Source organism: Carlito syrichta, unplaced genomic scaffold, assembly GCF_000164805.1.
Source record: "Carlito syrichta isolate Samal-C Ts95f unplaced genomic scaffold, Tarsius_syrichta-2.0.1 Scaffold305654, whole genome shotgun sequence".
Lineage (NCBI taxonomy): Eukaryota > Metazoa > Chordata > Mammalia > Primates > Tarsiidae > Carlito > Carlito syrichta.
The window spans coordinates 36,335-63,606 of NW_007249750.1; the positions used below are offsets into that span (position 1 = coordinate 36,335).

Consider the following 27,272-nt stretch of genomic DNA (forward strand, 5'->3'; position numbering starts at 1 on the left):
GAGGTCGGGGCCGGGCCGTGACCTCGGGCGCGCTCGGCCCGAAGGCTCCAGGCTGGGGACATACGGGGCCAGGCTGGAATGGCTCTGCTGGCCCCTCCTGGCTCCTGACCCCTCGTGGCCCGTGGCCTCCAGCCTCTGGCAGTGTGAGGCTCGGGAGAGGAGAAAGGCCCGGCTTTGGGGTGGTTTCACCAGGGCCTGAAAACTTGCCTTAGCTCTCCCACCCCACACCCTGCTACCCCCCGGACTCGGATTCCACAGTTAGCGACAAGGAAAGCCAGAGTGGCTGAAATTCCTCCCTGGCAGGAAAGGAGCAGGAGAGGCTGGTGGGGGGAGGAAGGGGGTCAGGGGTCTCTAGGGGGACTGCCCTACTTGAGGGCTGCTTAGCTCGGGGTGGGGAACATTCCCTAGGAAGAACTCAACCTGCGTAAATGAGGTTCCTTTTCTGGGCCCAGGACTTTGGTCTTTTCCTAGATCTTTTTTGGACCTGGTGACATGAAGGGTTGGGATGAGGTGCTGGTTGGTACTGTCTGGGGATGTTGGGAATTAAGGGTTTGCAGCTCGAGAGAGCCAATTGCCCTGCCCATGGGAGGGTGAAATGTGACAAGAGAGGCTGGAACCTGTGAGCCCTTCACTGCTCTTCCAAGAGTTAAGAGGTGTGGGTACTTTGTTTTAGGAGCTAGGTTACCCATGGATATAAAGTCACAGACAACAGAGAAGCATACAGGCACTCAAAGGTACACACACACACACACACACACACACACACACACACTCATTGCCATGGAGACAGACACTTCCTGCTCCATCCCAGCAGCTCAGTTTCCCTACATCTCTGGAGCCTATTTTTCCAAAGGGAAATGTGACAGTTTAGCTGTTGGGACCGTGGTTGTTTCCTAGTCTGACAACTTGGCTTGTCGTATGTTATGCAGAAAACAGACATCCTCTGAGACACTGTCTAGAAAAACGTCTTGTTCCTAACACAGCACAAAAACAGGCATCAAGGACATTCAGGAAAAGTCCTGGGCACTTCCTCGTGAATTGGCTGAGTCCTATTGACCTTGGAGTTGGAAAAGTTCAAATGTAACCGGAACCGGTTTCTGCATAAAACTCGTCAAAGGGTGTCACATGTCTGGGACAGGGCTGAGGGCTGGTGTTAGTGTTAGTCAGACTCAACAAGGCCCGGGCTGCCAGGAAAGAATGCTCCTTCCTCCCAAGTACTCCTGGCTCTACAGATAAACTGGAATGAAATTGGGACATTTATTCTAGTCCTTGGTGAAGCTGCCTCCCTGTGAAGCGTCACACTTGTCACAGTGATTTGTCTGGACTTTGCCTCCTGTGTCTGGCCTTTGTCAAAACGAGTGGAACAAACAGAAGAGGTGAAGACAGGATCCTTCTTGGAGACAGCCACAATGGAGAGTGGGAGGGTGGGAAGGGTGGCTTGAAAGCCAGGCAGAATGGGGAGGGCAGGGGATCTGGGCCATTAGGGAGGGGGTTGGAGAGTGGACACAGTGCTTCTGCCTGGCTGAGCATTTGTGCGGTAGATACATTTTAGTTTCACACCTCTTGAACACAAAGCAGTGTGCCAGCCTGAGAGCTAGAGGAGGGACAGACGCGGCTGGCCGAAGTCCCCTTGGGCCTAAATGGGAATACTCTTAAAAGGGTCTCTTTTCATCAAGTATTTGGAGTGGCAGGACAGGGGCCGTGGGAGAGAACGTTTCTAGTCTTGGACTTTGAGCTGTGTTTTGCTCCTGCAGAGTTTTTCACTGCTCCTGCCAGCTGGCCACAAACCCCTACAGGTTCTGAGGGACAAGGAGAACCAGATTTCTCTGGCCTCTGGAAAAGCCTTTGGTCAAAGTGGGGAGAATGTGAATGGGGCTGCATTGGGAAGTGCAGTGGGAGGGGCACGTTCCAGCTCCCTAGCAAGGCCTGACTGATGTTGGAGGAGCAATCACACAGTCTGCTGTTCCTCAGAACAGCCTGACTACCTGTGGGTAGGGGATAGGCCCACACGACAGGGAGGAAGAGAGTCCCCCAGGGACTTTGCCAGCTGTGTCAGTGCCAGCCCAGCTGAGCCCCTACTGTCCCAGATCCTGACTGACGGGCAAGTTCTGTCCCTACTCACCCTTGATCCCAGCATTTTCTATATCTCCCTTGACACAAATCTGCCACGGTGCTCTTGAGGCATCATTTTCATGGGCTCTTGTGAAGATGGGCTGCTTCTGGGAACTGATGGACAGCTGGGCTGGTGGCAAGGGGGCCAGTAGTCAGAACCTACCAGGGTCCAGAACCTGCCTCTCTGTGCACACCTCACTTCCTCCTGCTCCACAGCTCTGGAGGAGTTTCCAGTCCAATGTCAGCTCAAGAGTATTTACAGTGCCCACTGGGGTCAGAGACCCAACATGTGGATAGTCTCACCAAACCATGGCCCTGTAGCCCCAGCCTCCTAGGTCACCCAGCATCTAGAACCTCACCTCAAGGAAAGCAGAGTGTGGATATGCTAGAGTAGGTTCAGGGACAACAGATGGGTAGAAGCAGTTATGATTAATTAGCTTCTATAGGACACTCAGAAGTTCCAGAAGTCCCTGCCCCCTCATTTATTGGAGGCCCTGATCCAGGTGGACTCAGAGGAGTGGCAGAACCTACAATTTTGCAACAGACAGATTTGAAACAACCTCTGTTGTTCTGTTTGAGTCAATCAGTTTGTCTAGAACTTTTAGGGAAACTGAGGTATCAGGGCAGGACTTTCCAAGGGCCTTTTTGTCCCAGAATAGATAAAAGCCAGGAAGAATGGAGACCTCCTGCTTCCAAACCAGTCCTGGTTTTCCCTCTAGGCTTACTTCACTCCTTTTTGAGGAAACCTTTCCTTCTGGGCCCTGAATTCCCATTCTGTAAGACGAAGGTGGCATAACAAGCTCTTTAAAGCATTCCTGCCTCTAATGTTGACCCCCTCAGAGGCAGTAAACAGGAAGCTCCTCTGCCTGGGTGACAATCCTGAGCCTAGCTGTGACCCAGTCAGCAGGGCACAGGCAGGTCTTCTGCCTACTGAAGACCAGGTGCCTCCAAGGACCGGGATGCCTCCCAAGTGGACTAACGATGAAAGGCTAAGGCCTAGAGAGAGCAGGACGATGCCTGGGAGCAGACATCACAGACAGTCCCAGAGAGAAAACACGGGGAGTGGCCAACGATTCCATTCAGTCCTGTGCCCACGGGCAGGTGGAGCCTGTGAAATCTGTCATTTTCCTCTCTGAATTAGAAGGCTAACTCTCCCCTTCTCTTTCCCAGGGAAGACAGCCAGATTCAAAGAAGAATGCTCTCAATTCCAAGGAGAGGGACAAAGGAAATTTATGGCCAGGAAAGGATGGAGTTAGCTAGTGCCTTGGAACCACAGGAGGTTCTGCCCATGCAGCCTCCAGAGGATTTTCATTTTTAGAGTTGGGGTCTGCCTCAGCCTGTCTAGTAGCTGGGACTACAGATGCTTACCACCATGCCTGACTAATGTGTTTTTTTTGCTGTTTTTTTTTTTGTAGAAACGAGGTCTCACTATGTTAGCTAAGCTGGTTTCAAACTCCTGGGCTCAAGCAATTCACTCCCCCCACACCCCCGGTCTCCCAAAGCACTGGGATTACAGGCATGAGCCACCGAGCCCAGTCAGAGGATTTTTAAAACTCTGAGCAAAGGCAGCTGCACTCTTGCTCCCATCTTAACATCTTTTCTGGAGCAGCAGCTCCCTCTGGGGGGCAGGACCCTTCCTGCTTGAAAAATGCATTTTTTTTCCCTCCCACCTTTCCTCTTCCCTCCCTTCTTCTTCCTCTTCCTCCTTCTTCCTCCTTTCTTTTTTTCTTCTACGTTTGTAGAACGGCAATTAAATAATCACTATATGCCTAGCACTGTGCTAGGAGCCTTGGAAGCTACAAGAAGAACTAGATTTGAAGGCTGGGTCGGCAGGATTTAGTTGAGCAGAAGGAAGGAGGGAAGACTTTCCAAACTAGGACAAAAGTGAAGACTCAGAGGCCAGGAGTGGTCTTGTCCATGCCAGTTAAGGTCAGGTCTGGCTGCAGTGGAACCTCAGTGCTGGGAAGTATAAAGAATCATGGCTGTAACAGGGGTGTGAGTAGATCAGGGAGGGTCTTAAATGTCTGGTCAAGGTGTGGAGACAGTATACTCTACAGTAGGGGGACTGTAGCATTTTGTTGGGGAAGTGATGTGGTATGAAGGGTTAAGAAGGGGGTTGAGGCAGTCACCACATATGGAGCTGTGAGGGTCTAGAGCAGGGCACAACAGCCTGAGTAGAGAGAGAGGGAGAAAGACGGGCCAAGAAGTGGCCCAGTTGACTGGCAGGATTTGAGGAATGGAGGAGAGGGAGGAGTCCAACATGGCAGGCTTTGAGCTTGAGAGTTTGAGAGAACACTGATGGTATCCACAAGCCCAGGAGCACTGGGGTCAAGGGGTGAAGTCAGATTTTGGGGAAAAGGATGAATTTGGTTTTGTGGTTATAAAGAGATGGGATCTTATCAGAGCCTTCTTGTGGTTAGAGATGTAGACCACTTCTTTATCTGTGTCACTGAGCAGACAGGGCTGCCAAAAAGTAGGGACAGTTGAAGGGAAGGAGTGTGGATGGGCTGACCCCTGAGACCTCCCAAAGAGCTGAGATCTAGCTCCCCACCAGAGATATTTGTGTTAGGAAAGGTGGAGGGAGAGTAAATGTTGGCGCATATCACATGGGCTGGAGCTCCACTAAGGGGCTGTCCTGTGTGGGTCCTCAGCCCCCAGTGGCCTACACAGTCCCTGGTTAGTGTCTGTTCCTAGCTGCCCCAGGCAGGGGGCTGACCAGGGCCTCTAGCAGAATGGGCCTTGTGCTGGACTGATGGAGCTGGGTGCTTCCCAGCTCCTGCTCAATTAACCGCTTTGTTTTTCTCTTCTTCACTCTCCCAGCTGGTTTGCCTTGCGTGACCTCTCTTTAACCATACTTTAACATATTAATGGTGGGTGTTCTCCAAGCCACCTGTCTTCTTCCCAGCCTCTCAGGGTATTTCCAGGAATGGGGCTCTTTCTTCCCAAAAAACCAAAGCGAAGTAGGAGCTGCTCCCAGGCTGCTGTGCTGCGGGGTAGAGAGGCGTGCCAGGCAGCTGTAAACCTCCCTCTTGGAGGCAGTGACCCAAGTTCCTGTGACGTACCTTTGTCAAAACACAGCCCCAAGGGGCCTCCTTCCTGCCTAACCATTTCTCTGGAGTCTGCTGCATTTAATGAGCTCTTGGTTTCAGATACACTGATGTCCGATGGTGAGGCCACTTGCTAACTGGAGCAGGCCAACTAAGACAGCTGGTCCCTTTTAATAGAAAGGCCTCTGGGCCCCAGATGGTGGCTGATTAATAGTTTGCGACTGTTGATTTCGCCTTCTCCTCTCCTTGCTTTTTTGGCCTAATGATTCCATTTGCTGTTTTTGCTTAGCTTATCAAGCAACCGGTTGTCTCACCCCAGCTCTGGAAGGTAAATGCATATTGCATTACATTTCTCTGACTGCTTTTTTCTTGGGTCTGGGGCATTGAGGGGCCACTGAGTGACTGCTCGTGCACTAACCAGGCTGCATGGGGTGAAGGGAGATCTGGAGGGTGGTGGGGAGGGTGTGAGAGGGTACTCACGTGAGCGTGACTCTCACGGGGGGCCAGAGTCGATGCTTGCATGGACCATTTGAGAGGGCCACAGGATCTCAGGAATAGAAGTGTGAGTAGGGGGTCCCTGAGATGCCTGCCGTGACATCTCTGTGCCCTAGGAGAGACATCATGGGAACCAAAGACCCACCAGTCACACGACCCCCTCTTCCTAGTTTTTTGTGTTTGTAATCACATATCTTGGTGTGACACCTTGTCTATCTTCTTTTAGCCATGGTAACTGCCTCTTAATTTTTTTTCTGCAGCACCTTAAGTTCTCTTTTTACCTCCTCATTCTCTGAATTTTCCTTTCCTTTGGCTCCTTGCCATCCCTGCAGCCTGTGAACTCTGTGAGATCAGAGAATATCATATGTATTCCTGGTTTAGCTTATTCTTTGAATCTTCCACAGAGCCAGGGCAAAGTCCAAGCAAGCTCATGGTCCAGGTTTGCTGGTGGAATGACTGTCCTCTTGCTTCCTGAGCCGGGGACAACTCTCTACCCCTGGCTGAACTGACTGTTATGCTCAAAGTGTGAACATTTCCTGGCTACTTCCCACCACTTGGGCCTCATCCCAGACTCTGATAGATTTGGGGAGAGTTGGCTATAGTTTCTTTATACAGAGAAAAATTTCAGAATAGCTAATTGATTTCTGAATAGCTAATAATGTCCACAGACAAGATTAGCACCTGCCATGCATGTAGTGCTTGATGGTGATGAACACTGAGGGAACTTGGTTCTGTGTGGCTCGTGGGTGGAAGAGAGGATATCACAACTAATTCAGAATGGAGTGTGGTCAGTGCTGAAAGAGAGCGGACCTGGGTAAACCCAACCTAACCTAAGGGAAAGGTTAGGTTTCTTTGAACATCATGAAAGCCAACGATTCTGGTGTTCTTTAGAGACACTTAATTAGTCTGTGATATCCTTATGAAGTCATGGAATTGGAAAGACATGGAGGTGTCAGAGTTGAACACAACCATTCTCAGATGTGTGGACTTCCTGACTTCCTAGGAAACTGGACACTGCACATTCAGAGTCTATTCCACATACAAGTGGTTTGGAAGATAGAGACAGAAAGCGCATGGTAACGAGAAGCTGTGTGACATTCAGTGGAATGTGACAGTGTATAAAGTGACTCTCCTTGTCTCCCTAAATGCACCCCAAACTCACTTCTCTCGAGGAGGGCCTTTCATCTAGCCACAGCTTTCAACACTTATTTGCTTTCCAATGTAAACATTGTTTGGGGTATAGCTTGAGACCTAGTGCAGAAAGTTTGAGAAGTGTTCTTTACCATTCAAAAAGAGTAATGACATAAACCGACTAGCACCTGTCTTGGCAAATTTTTTTGAAGCATAGTTTCCCTGTTTTCTCACTTGCCTAGGAGCTAAAATGATTTTCTTAGACTTGCCCAAGCAACTTCATACCTAACAGCCTAAGCTGGATATGGGGTCCAGGTTCATGTTCATGGGTGAGGTAGGATTCAAATTATGTAAGGAAGGCATAATTAGAGACGTTTTGAATTAATTATAGAATAATAGTAGTAGGATTATGTTTGGCCTGGTAGTTTCTAGAAACTTCTGGTTGAGATTTGATATTCCCCACAGTCAGAAATTACTGTTAGTATGATAGCAACAAGAAGCATTTTCAAATGTCACATTTTTTGAGTGTTCAAGGACTTGATAGTCTAGATCCTGAAGGTCCTTTATTTCTCAGTGGCTAATAAGTAAAACGAAAAGAAACTTCTTGGACAGGTGAGTTCTAGGTGAGGGAGAGTTGTAGAGAGCCTTATAGAATATGTCAAACTGCAGACCCAGCTCAAATATTCAGGTGGGTAAGAAGTTGGGAGCCTCATTTTAGGTAGTCTTTGTGGAGGAGTGCTCCTGTCAGCAACCTGAGTGCCTGGGTGTCTGCATTTCTGTGGAGAACCCATGGCTGGATCCCCATCAGGCCAGAAGCCGTACTTGACTCCAGATACTCTTCCTGGGATGCAACCTTCCTCCTCAAACTCAAGTCTAGAATAATATTTACAGAAAAGATGCATTCAGCATGGAACCACTCCCCCAGAGTATATAGATCCTGTTTGCTTGTGCTTCCACAAACTCTCACTGGGCCCCTGGTGGAGAGGTCATGGATGGACAAGCATCGCCCTTGAATGACATTCCTTTCCTCTGAAGCAGAGAGAAAGGCGCCTTCAAATGATTTGTTTTTCTCACCACAGTTCCTCCTGCTCCTCTTTACTTTATCACCTCACAGTCCTCCCTGCTGCTCACAACAGAGTGTGTGCCTGGGGAGGGGGAGGAGGGCTGGGCACGGCTTGTGCTCCATACAACCTGGCTATGTGGTGGCACTTCACGCCTAGGAATGCACTGTCTCTGCTGGCCCATGAAAGGGTTTGGCATGGTGGTTTACTTCCTGTACCCAGGAAGGAGAAGATTTGAGCACTGTTGGTGAGTTTGGGCTGGACTCAGTAAGCCCACAGATGCCCCTGAAATCTGGGAGATGGACTGTCACAAGGGGGCTAAGAGTTTTGGTTTTTGCAGGCAGGATGTTTTTGGATGTCCTGCCTGTTGATTCTGGCGCAGCCAGCCATGTTTCACTTCGCATGTGATATCCAGGGAATGGAGCAGGGGAGCCACAGCTGGCTTGCCAATGCTGCTCACAGCCCAGTTTGGGGGCAGAATTCATTTGGGTCTCTCTTTTCTGATACCCCTATGAACCGGAATCCACCTTTGGGTGCAGACCCTGGCACTGGCCAGCAGAGTCTTTGTCCACCAAGAGTCTGTGCTCATAAATATAGGAGCTTTTCTTCTGAGTCCCAGCTCTAGGAGCAGCTCCTGAGCATTTAGGACTCCCGAATCCTTGAGGCTGACTGGCTTTCCCTCTTTGGCATGGAGGCTCTGCTATGCTGAGGGCTCCAACTCTGAGGCTTGACCTATCCACGTGTGTGTCTGCCCCATGCACCAGCTTCCCTGGAGATGACAGGTGGGGGTGAAGCAAGGCCTCCCCTGTAAGGATGGGCTGGGGAATCTGGGCTGGTATTCTGGCATGCTCAGGAGTTGGCCTGTGGTCAGCAGCCTGCCTGTTGTGATGGGTTTGGGTCAGGATTCCATTCAACCTCTTGGTACCTGGCCCCAATCTGGCCAAGAGGCACAGGTTGCCTTGAAGAAAGACTTGTTCAGGTGCTGGAGCTCTGGCTGCAGGATGATGAACAGACATGGTAAGATTTAAGCTGCCTTGCACAAGGCCAGGCTATGGTATATTTGTGGGGAGGGCAGCTCTAAATAGCTCTTTGCCTTTCCTAGGAGCACCTTCTGCTCCATCATTGCTCAGCTAACAGAGGAGACCCAGCCACTATTCGAGACCACCCTCAAGTCCCGGGCTGTGTCCGAGGACAGCGACGTCAGGTTCACCTGCATCGTCACAGGTAATGAGGCTGTCCGGAAACTCCACACCAGGCCTCTGCACAGGACAGGGCCCAAGGAGGCTGTGGGGACAGGCATGGTGGGGTGGTGGGTGTGTGCACAAAACTATGCGGGTTGACATTTGCTTTCTTAGCTTTCTCTTCAGTTTCTCTTCAGTTGATCCTCCCTGTGTGGCGGTGTCCTTGGTTTTCCTTCAGAAACTGTCTCAGTAAAGGTTCTTTACCCTAAGGCATACATATGTGATCAATGACTCTTAGTTCCAAGGAAAAAAGTTCTTTAATGGAAAGAAAGCTCTGAGGCCATCTCCCCGAACGTCCCCATTTTACAGTTGAGTAGTTTGAGGCTTGGGAATCTCAAGCCTGAAAGGCCATGTATAGTGATTCCAACCACAGATCCTTGAGGCAGACTGGCTGACTTGGAATCCTGGCTTGTCTGTTTTCTGATTATGATATTGACCATAACTGGAAAAGCTCTCAACTGCCTCATCTGTGAACTTCATAGGATTATTGTGAGGTTGAATGAGTTAATACCTGCAAAGCATTTGCAGTAGTACTTGGCATACAGTAAGAACCATAAAAGTGTTAGAAATTAATACTATTATTATTTGCACTTCACTGAGCTCCATGGTGGAATTTGAAGTAACAGTTTGGCAGAATAGGAATCAGATGATTTTCTGAGGAAGGGGATAGAAGGGGTAGGAGTTTGGGGAGCTGACTCTAGGCATTGCCCCTCTCCCTGGCCACAGGCAGAGTCTCCCATTGTACCAACATGGCCTTGGGGCCTGCAGGACCCACCGGTGGGCACCTACCCCTCCCAGCTGTGCAGCCATCTGTTCAAGGATCGCAGGCCCAGGCTTGCTCCAGAGAGCCCATTGCTTCAGTAACTCAGGGAGATTCATAGTTTCCCGTGGTGACATTCCCCAATTCTGGGGGACTTGTCTACTACAACCGGTGAACAGCTTCTGGCATGGGCATGCTCGCCCTTACCCAAAGTGCTCTGGACTGCAGGCTGAGAACACTCTCTGCTTTAAGGGACACAGAGATATGTCTTCCTCCGTTACCTCTGTACAGCGCGATGCATTTTGCAAGTTGTCTATTTCCATTGTCATTGAATTCTTACAAAACCCTGTGAAGTAAGTGCTATTTTTAGTCAAATTTTATAGTCAAATTTTATAAAGGAGGAAGCTGGAAGAGGCTAGAGGACTTGCCTCCACAGAGCTGGTGATGAGGAGATACAAGCATCTGATGTTGCTTGCCTATGCCTGCGACTCCTAAGTTACCATGGTGCTAACAGTTTCCTAGAAAAACCCAATTCTTCCACAACTATATGCTGCTGCATGTTCTACTTCTCTATTTAGGAAGGTCTTAATCCTTATTTTTAAAGAAAATTAAATTTTACTTTGTCAAATTAATATATGTACATATTTTAAGACTTAAAATTATACTTCTAATTAAAATCATATTTTAAAATATGGCAAGCCAGGCTCAGTGGCTCAGCCTGTAATCCCGCGCTTTGGGAGGCTGAGGTGAGTGGATTGCTTGATCCCGCGGGTTCGAGCCCCACCTGGGCAACTTGGCGAGACTCATCTCTACAATAAATCAAAAAAATTAGCCAGCCGTGGTAGCACACGCCTGTAGTTCCAGCTACTTGGAAGGCTGAGGCGGAAGGATCGCTGGAACCCAGCAGGTCAAGGCTGCAGTGGCCGGGAGCAGCCACTGCACTCCAGTCTGGGTAACAAAGTGAGACTCCAACTCAAAAAAATAAAAATAAATAAAATAAATAAAATACAACAGTTTATTCCTCCCAATTTTTCTTCACAGAAGCCAGTGTCTTCAGCTTTTACCTGTTTCTTCTGGCATGTATGCATTTCCAAAATCCTGAGTATTATGTGAATATTTCTGAGTCTTCAACTTTAGATGTTCTCTATTGTTGTCCTGTTATGGTAGATAAAGAATTGACTCTTTTATACCATCATTTTCTGTTTCCCTAAACTTATCTTTTCCCTATAGTTAGATCATAATTTTTGTCTAAATCAAATGAATGTTTACTATTTAACTTACTATGCTTATACAATATTATTCATAACTGAAAATTGTTGTATACTATGATAATATTCCTTCTGTTGTTCCTCAGGTTAGTACTTTCCTTAGTTTTTCATTTTAGTTTTTTAGTGTCCCTTGCTAATTTTTCTTAGACTTTCTAATAGCCTCCTACTAAAGTATTCCACGAGGTCAATGCTTGTCAGTTACTTTCCTTGGAGACGTCCCTTTTGGAGATATCTACTCTTTCTTGATCTGAACTGGGGGCCTTTTAGGCCTGACACACAGCTGTTATCCTGGGGTCTTCACTTTGCCTTTCTCTGGTGTTTCCTTTAGCTTCCTGAATCTCATGTCTTCCTCTTCTTGGTTTGTTCCCCAGCTTTATTGAAGTTCTGCCTCCAGTAGTTTTATCGGGTCCTGAAGATGGTACAATAGCAGAAGGCAAGCTCTGGACCTTTGAGTCATTCAGCTCAATATGCCTTAGTTTCTTTCCGTGTCTGGTACACAGCTGTCACCCTAGGATTTTTCTTCCTGTCATTCTGTAGATTCCCTTTACCTCTCTCCTATCATGGATTTCCTGCTTTTTTGTATTCTACATTTTTCTCTTTCTTGATTTACATTCTTATTGTTTTGGTAGTCTCTTGGAAAGAGTATACAGGAAGTAGATGTTGAACTCTTTGTGTGTGAAAATGTCTTTTTTTCTATTTTACTTTTGATGGAGAGTTTGGCTAGGTATAGAATTATACATTGAAAATAATTTTCCTTCAGAATTTTAAATTGTCTTCTTGCTTCCAGTGTTGCTGTTCAGAATGAGAAGACAGTCTGATCCTAATTGCTGCATGTGACTGGCTTTTCTCTTTGGAAGCTTTTAAGAGTGTTCTGATATTTCATAATGATGTATTTTGATATAGGTCTCTTCATTCTGGGACATGCTTAGAGGCTTTCAGTTGGAAATTGAGAGTTTTTATTTAGTTCTTTATTTGGGATTATTTTGGAGTTGATTTTATCACCCTGTTTTCTCTGTTCTCACTTTATGAACTATTGTTGGATATCTGTTCCCCTGGACTTGTTCTCTTATTTTCTTGTCTTTTCTTCTCTTTCATCTATTTGTCTTTTGCTTTACTTTCTGGGAGATTTCCTCAGTTTTGTCTTTCAACTCTTCTATGGAATGTTTAAATTCAAAGAGCTGTTTTTGTCATTTTCTACAGCATCCTGCTCTTTTTATGAATCTTCTCTTGGCTCTCTAAGACTATCACTAATGATAGTTTTCTAAAAGTTTCCTTCTCCTTGCATAGTTTTTCTTCTGATTTGCTTGCTTTTTGTTTGTTTATTTGTTTAACTTTATTTTGTCCTTAATCTATTACAGGCTTTTCTCAGATATCTAAAAATCTTTGGCTGTCAGATAATGATTAAGAGTAGGAGACTGAAAAGCTGATTGGAAGTTCTGAGCAAGTAGGAGGGGGTCTAAAAACTTGGATCTTCACTGCAGGGTGGCCTGGGTAGCCACTGTTGGGAACTGCCAAGTAAGTGTCTTTAGTTTCTTCCCCTTGGACTAGCTAGATTCCCTAGTGAAATGTTTTCTGGGAGTTATGCATAGAGCATTGGGTGGGTTCTCAATATATAAGGCATTTATTTAAAAATATATGGTTGTTTTATTTTTCTGTTTTCCATAGGGTAGTCATGCCCTCAGCTATGCTGGCTTACCCTTGGGGCAAAGTTTTACATGTCTGGATAATAAGCCTCACCTTTGGCTGTGGTGGGGAAGGAGCAGTCACCCAGTTGTATGGAGTGGGTGAAGGGGTCTAGAGATCTGTTTCTTTCTTTTTTGTTTTTTTTTTGAGTTGGAGTCTCACTCTGTCACCCTGGCTAGAGTGCAGTGGCATGCTCATGGCCACCACAGCCTCAACCTGCTGGGCTCAGGCGATCCTTCTGCCTCACCCTTCCAAGTAACTGGAACCACAGGCATGCACTACCATGCCCAGCTATTTTTTTGATTTATTGTAGAGACGAGATCTCACCAAGTTGCTCGGGCTGGTCTCGAACCCCTGGGCTCAGGCAATCCTCTCGTCTTGGCCTCTCAAAGTTAGGATTATAGGCTTGAGACACTGTGCCTGGCAAGATCTGTTTCTTAAGCACCTTTTAACCTTTCCTCCCTCCTCTTTACCCTCAGTTCCAGCGGTACCTGGTTACCAGTTCTTATGCCCTTTGGGGATTTTCTGGTGTTAAAGAGTAGTTCTATTTTCCCCACTGCAAGCTTATATGGTTTAGCTGTCTTGGGTCTCAGTCAGTTTCCACTTGTCCACCTGCTTTTCAGCTTTCAACATTTTGTTGCTCCTGTTGCTCTCTGCCTATTCTCCCCATCCTTGTGGTTTTATATATTTTGACTTAAAATCTCTTTAGTGTAGTTTTAGTGGATTTGGGAGAGGATGGGAAAATGGATGGCATGTTCATTCTTTTTACCAAGAAGCCTACTCTTTCTTTGCCTGGAAAATTCATTCTCACCTTTCCAGGCCCAGTGCAAAGGGCTTACCCTCTGGGAGGTCATCACCAGCATTTCCAGGAAAGCTCTTGCTCCATTCTCCACAGCATAGTCTCTTTGTTTACACATCTCCCTCTCAAGCAAGACCATGACATCTGTAAGGACAGAGCACACACCTGATGTATCGTGCCTCTCAAGAACTGACACAAAAAAAGTGTTGGGCACATATTTGCCTGATGACCACAGTGAGCCCTGACTGTGCTAATGATAAAATGTGTCTTGCCCACTTTCCACATTGCCTGTTCATGTAGGCTGCAGCTTTGGGGCCTTGGTCACAGCAGCTGCTGTGGGGACCTGGGACCACTTGATAGGTATGGGTGTCAGAGATAGCTCTCCCTTCTCTCCTTCTTTCCTTCTGTCCTTTGCAGCCATGGGCTACGGGGAGATGCCCAGCATGAGTCTGGCTTTTAGAATCATGAGCTATTTTATTGAAGTATCCCAGTGTCATCATGGTAGTAAGCTTTTCCCTGTTTCAAGTTCAACTCAAAGAAGCAACTTTAACACCACCTCTCATGTAAAGATCTACAACATGGCCAACTGAGTCTGTAGAATTTCCAGGGTTCTGGCTGTCTCTGATATCCATACCTGAGTCCATTATTGTACCTTCCCCTCTCCTCTACTTCTTCCTCACATACATCCAAAATCTCAGGTTACCTGATTTTTATGTAGCGAATTAGAAAACAAGTCTCTATGATAACCACAGTACACCATCAATAAGCCTTTTTCAATTAGCAAGGATAAAATGTAGACTGTAGGAGAGGAGAAAGGGGGAAGAAAAGGGGTGGTGCAGAAGGCTCTGGGAACTAAAGAAACAGGGTCTTGACCAGGTGTGCTGGCTCACGCCTGTAATCCCAGCACCTTAGGAGGCTGAGGTGAGAAAATTACTTGAGCCCAGGAGTTCAAGACCAGCCTGGGCAACATAGGGAGACCTCGTCTCTACAAAAAAGGCTCAAAATATTAGCTGGGCATGGTGATGTGCACCTGTAGTTCCAGCTACTTAAGAGGCTGATTGGAGAGGATCATCTGAGCCCAGCAGGTGGAGGTTATGGTAAGCCATGATCATGCCACTGCACTCCAGCCTGGGCAACAGAGTGAGACCCTCAAAAAAAAAAAAGAAAAGAAAAGAAAAAGAAATTGCTTGTCCCCAATCTGGAGAAGTGGATGATGGATGACTCTCTGACTGAGACCGACCTTCATGTGAGACTGCTGTTCTGCTCCTGGCTTGTCTCTGTAGAGACAGCATGACCACCAACCTCACTACCAACAGCGTTTCCTGCCATAGTTGATGTCTCTCTGGTGGTCAGAACCTAGTCCAGGTGAGAGAGAGTCATCTGTGCCAGTACCCCTGCTGGCTGACCTGTGAGGGAAGTGTTTAGGGGCTTAGAGAAGGGAGTAAGGCCTGGGGGTTCTTCCCACTCAGAGTAGGTAGTGGGCCTTGGCTGGGCCTTCTGGTTCCTGTCCTCCCCAGAGTTCCTCTGGCCAGAGTGCTGCTGTCTTCCTTAAAGCTGCCTGTCTCTGTCCAGCATGATGGCTTCTCTCCTCTACTTGCTTCAACTCTGTTGTAGATTTTCTATTGGCTTTCTGTGTGTGTGTGTGTGTGTGTGTGTGTGTGTGTTGGGGTAGGAGAAGGAAGCAGCAGCAGCAGGCAGTGTGGGCAAAGGAACTGTTGAACATTTAGACAGGATCATGTTCCTGAAATCATTTTTTTTAAGATAAATAAGTTTAACATAATGACTCCTGGTAACAAAAACTCATATATTTGTCCCAGAATCCCCAGGGGAAAGAACGCTGGAAAAAGAAAAAGAAACCTGGGGCTTTGTCATGTGCCAGCTGTGTGACCATGAGTACTTACTTAGCTTCTCTGAGCCTCATCTTCCTCTTATTAAAATAAAGATTAAAACATCTGCCTGTTTTATAGAAGAGAGGGATTTGTATTTTGGCTCTTCTATTTACTAGCTGGATAGCTCTGGACAGGAGCCTTAATTTCATGAGCCTGGGTTTCCTCTTCCTTAAGTTGGAGATTAGTAATAGTACATTCCTCATAGGATCTTTTGCAAGGATTAGATGAGATAATGCATGAAAAATATTCAGTTCAGTATCTGGTACAGAGTAAGTCTTCATTAATGTCAGCAGTTGTTTGCATAGGGTTGTTCTGAGGGTCAGATGAGATTCTATATGTGAAAGTTCTTTGAAAACTCTGAATTTTCATTCATTGTTCTTCTTCTGAATCTGAGCTTCTGCAGCCTGGGAGTAGTTGGGACGAGGCTGCAGGTCCTTGGGTCAAGCCTACTGACTGTGAAACAGGTCACAGGGTGTGAAGCGGCAGAGGGAAGGCCACAGGCCCAAGTACTGCTGTGGGCTCTCCTGGCCAGGGCTGCATTGTGTGTGTGCACACCTGCCTGTGGACACAGGCACATGGGTGTGCACATACGTGCAGCTGGGAGGGAAGGACCCAGGCCCTCCTGCTTTTATGCATTTTAGAATACAGGTCACACTATTCAGGGGACGAGGCAATGTGTTCTCCCAAATAAGTTTGCTTCCAAGCCCCATTGTTGCTATGAAACCCTAAGTTGTGAGGTTGGCTCCCCTGTGTGTAAGGCACCAGAGGGTGGCATGGAGGCTGAGGCCCTAGCTCTGGGCTGTGGGGTCCATTTAATATCTCCCTTCTTGTCCCAACCCTCCCTCTCGCCCTAGCCTGATTGGACTCAGATGGCCATGGGGCAGGGAGGCTCTGAGCCGGACCTTTACAGGGGTGAGGTCATCCCACGGGATAGTGAGGACACCTGTGCTGGCCCTGGCCATGCACAGTGATGTAACCAGGGGCTTTAGCTCACAGTGGAAACATGGGGCTTGCTTTACAGCCAGGGCTGCCCAGAGTTTGTTCCTGGCTGACTTAGCCACAGCTTCGCCTCCCTTGCTCCTGGCTTCTGAACCTGGTTGCCCAGCGTGCCCTTTGCTCCTCACCCTCACGCCCTGAGGTAGCCGTTCCTTTGCCAGATGTGCCCTTCTCATCCATGTCTTGTTTGCTCACTCATTCCCCAGCTCACTCATTTTCTCACTCACTCATCTGGCAGGGTTTTATTAAGGAATTACCATGTGCCCTGCACGTTCTTAGCTGGGGGATATAGCAGTGGGTGGGATATAGTTCCTGCCTACGTGGGACCCTAGTCCAGTGGAGACACTGACAAAGGAACAGCCAGTGGCTGTGTTGTGATGAGTGCTGTGAAGGGGAAGGTTATGATGTTCGAGCCAAGGACAAGAAAGGAGGTCGGAAGTACTGACCCCACTTGTCCTGAAGTCTTGCCCACCTGTCAAGTCTAGTTCAGATGCCACTCACTCCAAAAGCCTTTTCTGATTCCCCACCAGAGGTGATTGCTCCTGTCTCTGCAACCCCAAGCACTTGGTGCATTGCTTCATTTATTCATCTATAAATACTTAATGAGTGTTGATTCCATACCAGGCACTATTCTAGGAACTAGGGACACAGCAGTGAATAATACACATAAGTAAGTCCCTGCTGTCATGGAGCTGATATTTGTCATGGAAAGGATGGACATAAGCCATCAAACTCATAAGCGTGTAGTATGTCAGGTAGCAATGTGTTCTGTGAAGACAAATAAACATAGTAAGAAGGATAAGAAGCGCCTGGGAGAGAGCATTATTGTTTTACACAGGTTGGTAGAGAAGGCTTCTCTGTGGAGGTAACGTGAACAGACTGCAGGAAGTGAGGTGTGATGCTCTCGTGGGCATGAGAGGATGAGCCGTGTGGGAGACTTGACTGGGGTGCAGTAAGGGGAGGCCAGTGCAGTCACAGGGTTCAGGAGACCTGAGTGAAAGTGGAGCTATTGGGGTGTTTCGAGCAAAGGAGCTCCGTGCCCTGACTTTGTGGTAAAAGGCTCACTCTGTCTCTTATGCTGAGAATAGGCTGAAGAGAGGCCAGGATGGAAGCAGTGAGATCAGAGAGGAGGCTCTTGCAGTCTTGGAGCTGTGAGGTGATGGTGATGGGGACTGGCTGGTGGTGGGGAATGGCAAAAGGCGCTTAGATTCTGGACAGGTTCTGAAGGGAGGGCCTGTAGGACTGCCTGGTGCAGTTGATGCAAGACCAAGAAAGCAATACAGCGTTGCCTCTGGGGAGGGGCCTTAGCCAAGTCAGAAGGATGAAGTGGCCATTTACTGAGATGTATAGGAATTGATTTGGAGACGGAAAAAAGGAGTTTGGCCTAGGACCTGGTAAGTCAGTACCTCTTCAGCCTTCAAGTGGAGATGCCAGTTATGTAGTCAGAAATAGCTGGGTGCTCAGGAGAGATGTCTGCACTGGAGACAGGAATTTGGGAGTCATGAGCATACAGATATTTGAAAGCCACAGGACAGGAATAGATCCCTGAAGTTGTGAGTGTGGAGGGAGAATGGAAAGTGATTCTGAGGCCTGAGCCCTGGGGCACGTCTAGATGGTGAGGGAGAACTGGTGGAAGGGTTAGGAAAAGTGACCAGTGAAGTGGGAGAGCCAGAAAGAGTGGTGTTCTAGGAGCAAGCGCAATGGAGATGTCAGGAAGTAGGGTCCACCATGCTGTGGATCGACTGTGTAGATGAGGCATAGGAACCGGTTATTGCATTTGACAAAGCGCAAGCCATGGGCAATCTTGACAAGAGCAGTTCTGCTGCAGTAGTGGAAACAAAAGCCTGCTGGGAGGAGGGAAGGTGGAGACAGCGAGTACAGACAGCTGTTTCGAATAGTTTTTCTGTGAAGGAGGAAGCAGAGAAATGGAAGCAGGAGCTAGAGGAGGATGTGGGAGTCAAAGGAAGTTCTTTCTGGAGAAGAGATAGAGTACAGCAAGCGTGTATGCTTAGGGGAATGATCTAACAGAGAGGAAAAGTTTGATGACATGGGAGAGAGCAGGAGTAATTGTTGGAGAGATGTCCATGGTTAAGCAAGAAGAGATGGGATCCAGTGAGGGGCTGCTTGAGAAAGGGGTGTGGTTTATCCGTAGATAGTTGGGAAGGCAGAGCATATGTGCAGCGCTGGGTGCACTGCCACCTTGTGTGGGCACATCTACTGTACAGTAAGTTCCCTGAGAGCAGAGAGCCTGTCTAACATGCTTCTGTGTCCTCATAACCCTAGTTTGTTGAGGGTGCCTTTGATTTCTAACAAGTAATATAGATCAGTTGGAGTCAGCACAAGAAATAAAGCAGAGTTCCTTGCTAAGGATGGAGGGGCTTCTTGTGGAGTTGACAAGAGGAATGAAGCTCTGACCAGGAACAGGATAGTATATGGAAGTATCTTGGGACTTTCTCTGTTTCCCACCTCCTATTCTATCCTGAACATCAACTTCATTTTTCCGTCTTACTGTAGACAAGTTCTGTCTGATTCTCAGTCCATGACTGTCATACCCCTTCAAAGTTAAATTTTCAGACACAATGGTAGACTGTCTCTAGGTTCTAATTCCTAAAACCTAGGTCAAAGAATGGAGAATGGATTGGATTACCTAATTTGGTATCCATTACTGAACCAATCAGCCATGGCCAGGGAGGCAAGGGACGTGTGACTGTAACAGTTGGAAACTCTTCCTTGTGAGTAGACTGAAAGTCCGCAGAGAATAGAGGTTGGGAAGGTACCTCAATCAATCTCACTATGGTGATTGGGCGAGTAGGCAGTTGTGAATGGGTGGGTAGATGGATCATGGGTGAATGAATGAATGGATGGATGGATGGGTATTTTAGTGGTGTTGTCAAATGATACTAACAGCACAGAACCCTGGAATGAAAGGAGGGGCACTCTTGGCAGTGGTACTGGTGAGTTGGGTGTGAAGATAGAGCTCTTACAGTTAAGCATGTTGCATGGGCCCCTGCAGAAGAGAGCTTATTCCTACTAGCCAAGGATTTCTGGAAACTCCTTGCTTCCTTTCCTCCTAGGAAGTGAGGAAGTTTCTCCTCTGTATTTTCCTCCCAGCTGCTGAAGGGGAATCATTTTCAGCCTTGACAGGGACTGGTTTCTAAAAACAAGCCAAGTCCTACAGTGGCCCTGTCCTTCCAGCAAGCCTGGGGCAGACGGTACTGTCCAGTTTTTTCAGGTGGTCTGGAGAAGCCATGGCCTCTTGTTCTTTTCTCCCACTATTTTGGAACTGGCCTTCCTGCAACCCAATCTCCTGCTTCCTTCTCAGGATACCCGGAGCCAGAGGTGACCTGGTATAAGGATGACACAGAGCTGGACCGCTACTGTGGCTTGCCAAAATATGAAATCATTCATCAGGGCAACCGCCACACACTGCAACTGTACAGGTGAGGGAGAGAGGCCTGTTCTGCACTCTCTGCCCTCCCCAGGGCCCTCCAAAAATGGACTTGACTAGATGGGGATGCCCAGGCACCATCTGGGGATGGGGGTGGAGTTGAATCTCCTGGGAAGCTGTGTCTGCCTGCCAGCATCTGGGATCTCCAAAGGCCAAGGTGGGAGCATTTCTGACTGTCAGAGAGCTAAGTGCAACCAGAAGAGGTCCTGACCCACAGAAACATTTTCCATGAGGTCAGCGGCCAAAAAAAGAAACTCTGTCATCATTACTTCACAAGGGGGTGTGTTGGTCACCTGTTTCTGAAGGGAGCTCTCCTGGGCCCCAAGTCTAATCCCTCTTGGGACAGCATGGCTTTGGTCAGCTGCCACCCTTTTGCCAGCCTCAGTTTCCTCAACTGTAAAGAAGGGTGTTGTATGTGGTGACATCTGAGGTGGGGGTGACACTCGGCAGGACTGCAGTGGGGAGGGGGAAGCATGCTCAACCCTGAAAGGCTCTGGCTCTGGGGAATGGGGGGCTGTCACCTCCCAGGAGGATCAGAGGTGCCATCTCATGCTCCTCCCTCTAGGTGTAGAGAAGAAGATGCTGCCATCTACCAGGCCTCTGCCCAGAACTCCAAGGGTATTGTGTCCTGCTCGGGGGTCCTGGAGGTGGGCACCATGACTGAGTACAAGATCCACCAGCGCTGGTTTGCCAAGTTGAAGCGCAAGGCTGCAGCAAAGCTTCGTGAGATCGAGCAGAGCTGGAAGCATGAGAAGGCAGTGGGGGAGGGCGACACCCTGCGCAAGCTCAGCCCTGACCGCTTCCAGCGAAAGCGGCGACTGAGTGGGGCCGAAGTCCCTGTCCCCTCGGCTCCTTTCAGGGAGGCTGAGGGAGGGACCCCAGTACCTTGGCAGGAAGGAGAGACTGAGTCTGCCCAGCACTCAGGTTTGGGCGTGATCAACAGTTTTGCTCCTGGAGAAGTGACCACCAATGGGGAGGCTGCCCCTGAGAATGGGGAGGACGGAGAGCATGACTTGCTGACATACATCTGTGATGCCATGGAGCTGGGGCCTCAGAGAACCTCCAAAAAGGAGTCTGGGGCCAAGAAGAAAAAGAAAGATGAGGAATCTAAGCAAGGCCTATGGAAGCCAGAGTTAGAGAAGGCAGCCCGAAGCCAACGTTCATCAGACAAGCCTGACGCCCGTGGGACACAGGGGCCCAAGGGCATGGAGCAGGTTCAGCCCCAGCCCAGAGGCAGGGCTGCACGGGGGCCGGGACCCTCCGGAACAGATCGTACTAGGAAGCCAGCCTCTGCTATGGGCACTGAAGACGAGGCCCAGGACGCCCCTGCCCCTAGCCCAGGCCCTGGCCCACACCAGGAAGTGTACTTCTCCTTGAAGGCCATGTATATGGAGAGCACCCAGGCAGTCAGGCCTCAGGGAGAAGAGGGGTCCCAGCCCCCAAGTGTCAGGGCACCTAGAGAGACTCCCTCAGAGAAAGTACCAGTCGAGACTGGAAGTGAGGGGGTACCTCCTGCTCCTGGTCAGCCCACACCCTCCTCGGCCCCCCAGCCAACTAGGCCTTTTAACAGGAAGAGATTTGCCCCTCCAAAACCCAAAGGGGAGTCCACTACCGACAGCAAGCCCGTTTCTTCCCTGAGTCAAGCTCCAGAACGTGGGACCCAGAGTTTAGAGAAGGCTCCATCTCAGGCTTCTGCCCAGGTGCCGACACCCCCTGCCCGGCGAAAGCACAGTACCCGGGACAGCCCCTTGCAGGGGCGAGCAGGCCACAGGACTCCAGGAGAGGTAAGTGTGGGTGTTGGGGACCTGGAGGCTGCTCTGGGAAGCTGACCTCATGGAAACTCTTGCTGCAACAGCTCGGCAGCCAGTGAGCAGTGGGCTATTTATAGAAGGGCCTGGGGAGGGGATGGAGTGCCAGGATCTGGGGACCACAGGCATGGCCTCTCACCCCAGCCAATCTCAGATGCCAGGCATCTGACTGCCACAGCCTGACCGTGACCCTCTCTTCTGAGAGCGTGGGAGTTCGCAGCCAAGGGGACTGTGCCCAGAGGGAGGTAGAAGAAGATAATGTTCTCTGGGGCAGGAAGGGGGCCAGTGGAGAGTTTTCCATGGGCTATGTGAAGCAACAGTGATTCATGGGGAGACTGAGGGGCAGGAGTGTGCTGTAGTGTGCAGTGGGTCTCAACTTGGCTGCTTGTTAGATTTTTTTTGTACTGAATATCCAGGAAATGCTGGTTAAATCTGGGCTTATCTAAGGTTTTAGAGTCAGGTATACCTATATGCAAATCTGACTAATCTTAATATGGTGTGTTCTAGGACAAGTTATAAAATTGGAATACTACTACTACTCCTACTTCCTAATTCACAGGAATTGGGTACTCAGCACAGGGTCAAGTGCCGATTAAGAACCAAATAATAGCCGGGTGTGGTAGCGCGCACCTGTAGTTCCAGCTATTTGGGAGGCTGAGGCGGAAGGCTCGCTGGTGCCCAGCAGGTCAATGCTGGGTTGGCCATGAGTGTGCCACTGCACTCCAGCCTGGGTGACAGAGTGAGACTCCAACAACAACAACAAAAGAATCAAATAAATGGCAATTGGTATACGATATTACTATGGTGGGAGACAGAGGCAAGTTGTTTTACTTGGGAACAGGAGTGCCACCATTTTGGGGGGAGCAGGTAGTCAACAGAAAAAAGATAATGGGTAACAGAGTATCCACTTGTCATAGAAGGAGACAGATGGGTGCTTGAGGAGCAGGATTGAAAGGACTGACAGCAAGGAAGCAGTTTTTTTCTTTTGGTTATTGCTTCATGCTTCAGGGACAGAGGGAGGGCTGCATTTCACAGAGGTTTAGGGAGACATTGTTTTATAGTAGGACAGAAAGAAGACAGTATTTCTTTTGTATGGCAGAAGGGAAAAGTGTTTTAAGAGTGGAAGTCCAGTTGCGGTGGCTCATTCCTATAATCCCAGCACTTTGGAAGGTCGAGGCGAGAGGATTGCCTGAACCTATGGGTTTGAGTCCAGCCTGAGTAACATGGTGAGACCTTGTCTCTACAATAAATAAAAAAATTAGGTGGACTTGGTAGCAAGTGCCTGTAGTTCCAGTTACTTGGAAGTTTGAGGCGGAAGGATCACCTGAGCCCAGCAAGTTGAGGCTGCGATAGCTGTGAGCGTGCCACTGCAGTCCAGCCTGGGCAACAGAGTGAAACTCTGACTCAAAAAAAAAAAAAGAGTGGGAGTGGGGTGGTTAAAATAGATGGAACATACCTATATATAAGAAATTAATGATTGTTTATCTGAAATTCCAATTCTCTATTTCTTTTTCCTAAATCGGGTAGCCCTACACGGGTACAGCCTCTGGTTTTGGTGGGAACTTATATGAGACTGTTTCTCGGGGTGGAGGAAACAGGAGTCATGGGTCTGGGAATGGAGGCTTCATGGGGGAGCAGGAGGGAAAGCAGTGTTTCACAGGGTGAGGGCAGAGGACAGATGGTTTCTTGGAACAGTGAAAGGAAATGCATGAGGGACAAGCTGATACAGCACCTAGTGGAGGGCGAAGGAAAAGGGAAGCTTTGTGGAGAATCGAGAGGGGCTTTCCCATGGCAAGAATTTTCAGGGGGAGAGGGGCATTTTCAAGGTGACCACGGGGAATGGGGGAATGGTTTAATTTCAGTGGGTGCTGAGGTCAGACTGTAGGAACAGTAGTTCAGAGGGCTTGGAGCGGAACAAATCTCAAGGACCCCAAAACAGCCTTTCTGAAATCTGTTCATGACCCTTGCTCCCTTCGTGCTTAGTCTCAGGTGATTTCAGCCACTAGTGCGGTAAGTTCACAGTGGCCCAGGGAAAGCTTGGCAGGGTTGCCCCATGTGCCTGACAGTCCACAGGCTGAACAGCAAGGCCTTTCAGAAGAGATGGCCCATGTAGGTCCCTAGGGAGCTCATTTAGGAATTGATCAGGCTGTCTGCCAAGCCTGTGTGTGGATCTGGCTTCACCATCTACAGGGGTGGGGAACCCCACACCAGGATGGCAGCATCCTCCTGCCTGAGCCAGATGGGGACGTGCTAGCCTCTTTTTCCTTGCCTCCTAAGGGTCGGGGAAGGGCTCAGGCAGTGCACATACCTGGGCGGTGGGTCTGCTGCTCCTAACAAAAACCTTGTGTGGTTTTTATTTTATTTTTTTAGACTTAAAAAAACTGTGAAATAGATCGCGCATGTAAAAAATGTGTTTTTTAACATCTATGTATATTTTTAAGCTGTTGCTTTTACTTTTTAGTGGTTAGAGTGTTTTTTTCATGTTATTATTCTTTTTTTTTTTAATCCACCCATCTGCACACTGATGTGTGCACTGATATTCTTATCCTATCAAATATTTTTGGGGAAAAGGTTTTTCTTTTTTTTTCTGAGTATAAAACAAATGGTCATAGTAGAAAATATAAGGAAAATTCTAAAGATGCAAAGTTCACCTGTAAACTACCATCCAGAGATAACCGTCACCCAAGAGATGATGGGACATCTTGGTGTGTCTGCCAGTCTTTTTTATGTGTATATATCGTTGTCTATTTTATTTTATTTTATTATTATTTTTTTTGAGTTGGAGTCTCACTCTGTCGCCCAGACTGGAGTGCAATGGCCGCTGCCGGCCACCGCAGCCTCGACCTGCTGGGCTCCGGCGATCCTTCCGCCTCAGCCTTCCAAGTAGCCGGAATTACAGGCATGCGCTACCACGCCCGGCTGATTTTATTTTATTTTATTTTATTTTTATTGTAGAGATGAGGTCTCGCTGCCCAGGCGGGTCTCGAATTCGCGGGCTCAGGCAATCCACTCACCTCAGCCTCCCAAGGCGTGGGATTACAGGCTGAGCCACCGAGCCCGGCTTCGTTGTCTATTTTCTTTTAAATTTGAATTAGCATTCTTACTCCGATTCAGTTTTATATCCTACTTTCTTTACTTCTCATTATTTCATGAGCATTTCCTCATGGTTTCTAAAAATTCTTTGCAAAAACTTCATTTTTGATGGCTGTATAAGATGCATATTTTAACCATTTCTTCCATAGTGCTTATGCTTCCTTCTCTATTCTAAACTTAAATATTAATCTATATTTTTGCTGAATTTTGTGTTTAAATTCTTTTATTTGACTTTAAAATTAGTCTGACATTTATTTGAGTATATAATATAGCATCAATCTCTGGTTTGATTTTTGACTAATAAATAGGTAGATAGTTTTTCTCAATATCATTTGTAGAATATTCAACCCTTATCTATTATTTTGTGATTGTTTTCTTTTTATACTAATTCCTAGACACACTAGAGCCTATTTTAGTTCCTACATATACATCTATCATAATCCATTAATCTATTTGTTGATTCTTACAACAAGATAATCTTGTTTTAATTTTTATAGATTTTCTGGTAGGGCAAGTTATTTTCTTATACTACTTTACAATTTTTCCTTAACTGTTATCTATTATGTATTCCTCTAGGAAGACTTTAGAATCATTGTTTGAAATTCTCCAAACTCCCAGATACCATTGTATTTTAGTTTATGGTTTTATGTTCACTATTTTTTCAAACGACATTTTAAAAAAAGTGATGAATTATTTTTAATAAGATTGGAAAGCCTGTTAAATCCTTTCATGGATAACTAAAGACGTATTTACATTTTAAATAGGCTTTTAGTAAAACTTGCTAGATATATAGTTTAAATAGCTTTATTGAGGTATAACTTATATGCCATGAAGTTCATCTATTTTAATTCAGTGTATGTCATTCAGAGTTGTGCAACCGTCATCACAATCCAGTTTTAGAACATTTTGATCACCCCAGAAAGATCCCTATTTCCTTTTGCAGTCATTTCCTGTTTCCACCCCTAGACCCAGACAGCCACTAATCTGTTTTCTGTTTCTATAATATTGGTATTTTTATTGGAATTACATTAAGCATAAGAATTAATTTTGAACCAGACATGGTTGCTCACACCTGTAACCCCAGCATTTTGGGAGGCTGAGGCAGGAGGATCTCTTGAGCCCAGGAGCTCAAGGCTGTGGTGAGCCATGATTGTGCCACTGCACTCTAGGCTGGGTGACAGAGTGAGATTTTGTCTCAACAACAACAAAAAATTAATTTGGAAAAACCAATACCTTGATATTGATATGTTTAGCTTTCTCATTTGGGAGCATGATTTTATTTCCATTATTCAAGTCTTTCTTATTTGTTGTTTAGGTTTTGTTGTTTTCTTCATAAGGGTCAAGTCTGTCTCTTTAATTAGAGTTAGTTACTTAAGGATCTCTGCTTCTCTGATATGATGCCAGTACTCCCTTACTCTGTCTTGAATAAAGGGTATCTTTGGAAGATCAAGTTAGGCTTCTGTCTCAGGAATGGATGAGGAACAGATGCTAGACCTGAGGCTTCTTGGGTTGTTAATGTCCAGAGATTTTCTCCTCAGGCCAGTCGTGTTGTTCAGATAGCGCTTTCCTTGGGCTGAAGGTAGTTGGTAAGTGGAAGCTGGCCTTCAATACCCTCGAAGACTGATTTTCAGTGCTCTAACCTGAGATCTTTTCTGAGACTACCTTAGATCTCTGGACCTGAGGTACTGGAGTGTAGGGGCATGATAGAATGCCCCATCTGCCTAAATCCTGGGAGAGTACAGTGTAGGCATGGGAGAGTTCTGCTGAATGCTTGGAAACTTAAGACTGTCTTCTCTTGAGGATCCCTGTAAGTCCTGATCATCCCAAGATACAGGAACTCCCCTCTCACAATAAGGGCTCTTTGATCCTCAGAGAGTAAATGAATATAAATATTTCCTGAGAGCTGTTGAACGGAGGGAGTCTTGAGGAGAGACATGGCTGTTTGTCTTGAGGAATTCTCTGCTGACAGAGAATTTACTAGACAGTCAATGGTAAAAGGATGTGGTGAATGGTAACTGCAGAGGGTTTCCAGAGAGGGAGAAGGGTTTGGTCTGGAGTCACCAGGGGAGGTGTCTAGGAAGAGGCTGGTTGGCAGCATGCATAGGATTTATTACTGGAACTTCCATATTAGAAAAAACACTGAATATAATTTTTAAAATAGAAAAGATAGTATTCCCAGATATAAATAAATTATACAGGTGAAAGAGAAGGAGAACATTCTGGGAGGGATGAGTAGTATGAAGCAAAGATAAGACAAAGGGCTAGATAGAGCATGCAAAGCCAGCCTGTCCTGATGTTAATGTCTAAATGCATTGAAAGCTTCTCCGCAAAAAAAAAAAAAAAAAAAAATAGGCCAGGCTCGGTGGCTCAGCCTGTAATCCCAGCACTTTGGGAGGCCGAGGTGAGTGGATTACCTGAGCCCGTGGGTTCAAGAACCACCT

At 47.3% G+C, this 27,272-nt stretch overlaps 1 protein-coding gene across 1 annotated transcript in view; it reads left to right on the forward strand.

Moving 5' to 3' along the window:
* ALPK3 (alpha kinase 3) overlaps positions 1 to 27,272 on the forward strand; it is a 48,055-nt gene that overhangs the window by 637 nt on the left and 20,146 nt on the right. Inside the window, exons 2-5 of the mRNA XM_008062104.2 lie at positions 5,449 to 5,487; positions 8,949 to 9,070; positions 19,805 to 19,922; positions 20,496 to 21,714. Coding sequence (XP_008060295.1) covers positions 5,449 to 5,487; positions 8,949 to 9,070; positions 19,805 to 19,922; positions 20,496 to 21,714 — 1,498 coding nt within the window. The remainder of the gene's footprint in view (positions 1 to 5,448; positions 5,488 to 8,948; positions 9,071 to 19,804; positions 19,923 to 20,495; positions 21,715 to 27,272) is intronic.